The following is an 887-nucleotide window of genomic DNA, read 5'->3' on the forward strand; positions in this document are numbered from 1 at the left end:
AAGTGGAACAAACGGATCTCTCTTGGACTTGGCAGAAAGGATCTTAAAATTAGAAATCCCAGGGAGTGAAACTGCAAATAAAAAAGAAATGGGAGGAAATCCAAGTGTCGTGGAAGCGGCCTTTTGGACAGACAAGTTCCACCGGTTTTTTTTCTCTCTTTTTCCACTCTTGTTACGCAGAGAGACGGGAGAGGGAAATGTTCAATGCCAGCTTAGTGTTAAAAAAAAAATGTTAATAGCCACGGGTATGTCTGCTCTGGTCCTGCATTTACCGCGAAACGACTGAAATCCTGTGCAAGTCAACAGCGCCCTCGAGGCCAGAGTTCTTGGTCTTGTTTTCCGCAAAGTGGCAGAAAGTGCTGGGGGGGGGGACAGGGAGTAACTGGGGGGTAGGGAAGCGTAGGTTTGGATTCTGGGTTTGCTTATTTTGGGGACTTTTGTACCTGAGGATGCATAGCTTCTGGTAAACAAATGCCGTAACTCTAAATATGGGGGATACTGCATTACTTGTTTCTTCTGATAAGTATATATTCAAAGCCAATTAAGTAGAAAGTGTAAGGAAGAGGTTTTCCAACCCATAAGGCAAGCCAAGGTACTAATTGTTCCAATTCCCTCCACAGGCCACCACGTGCTGCCGCCCCCTTGTGGGCGTGTACGAGGCGGGCGCACCCTCCAAGATCAGGGTGTCCTTGCCGGCGGTTTTCCGTGCCCCCATCAGGCCAGATGTGGTGAACTTCGTGCATGACCAGATGGCCAAGAACACACGCCAACCCTATGCTGTCAACAAGGATGCTGGTTAGTATAATTTTTCTTGGGGGGGATGTGTAGGTGGGAGATGCATGGGTTAATCTTTTATGATGCTTGCCACACTGTCCTCTAACTCCTCC

The 887-nt window shown here is 48.0% G+C and overlaps 1 protein-coding gene across 1 annotated transcript in view; it reads left to right on the plus strand.

Annotated features, from left to right (window-relative positions):
- The window catches only part of LOC119585865 (60S ribosomal protein L4-A-like), a 5,129-nt gene that overhangs the window by 520 nt on the left and 3,722 nt on the right, over positions 1-887 (plus strand). The window contains exon 2 of the mRNA XM_037934596.1: positions 621-795. Within this exon, the coding sequence (XP_037790524.1) occupies positions 621-795 (175 nt within the window). The remainder of the gene's footprint in view (positions 1-620; positions 796-887) is intronic.

The sequence above is a fragment of the Penaeus monodon genome, chromosome 20, assembly GCF_015228065.2.
Source record: "Penaeus monodon isolate SGIC_2016 chromosome 20, NSTDA_Pmon_1, whole genome shotgun sequence".
In the NCBI taxonomy this organism is placed as follows: Eukaryota; Metazoa; Arthropoda; class Malacostraca; order Decapoda; family Penaeidae; genus Penaeus; species Penaeus monodon.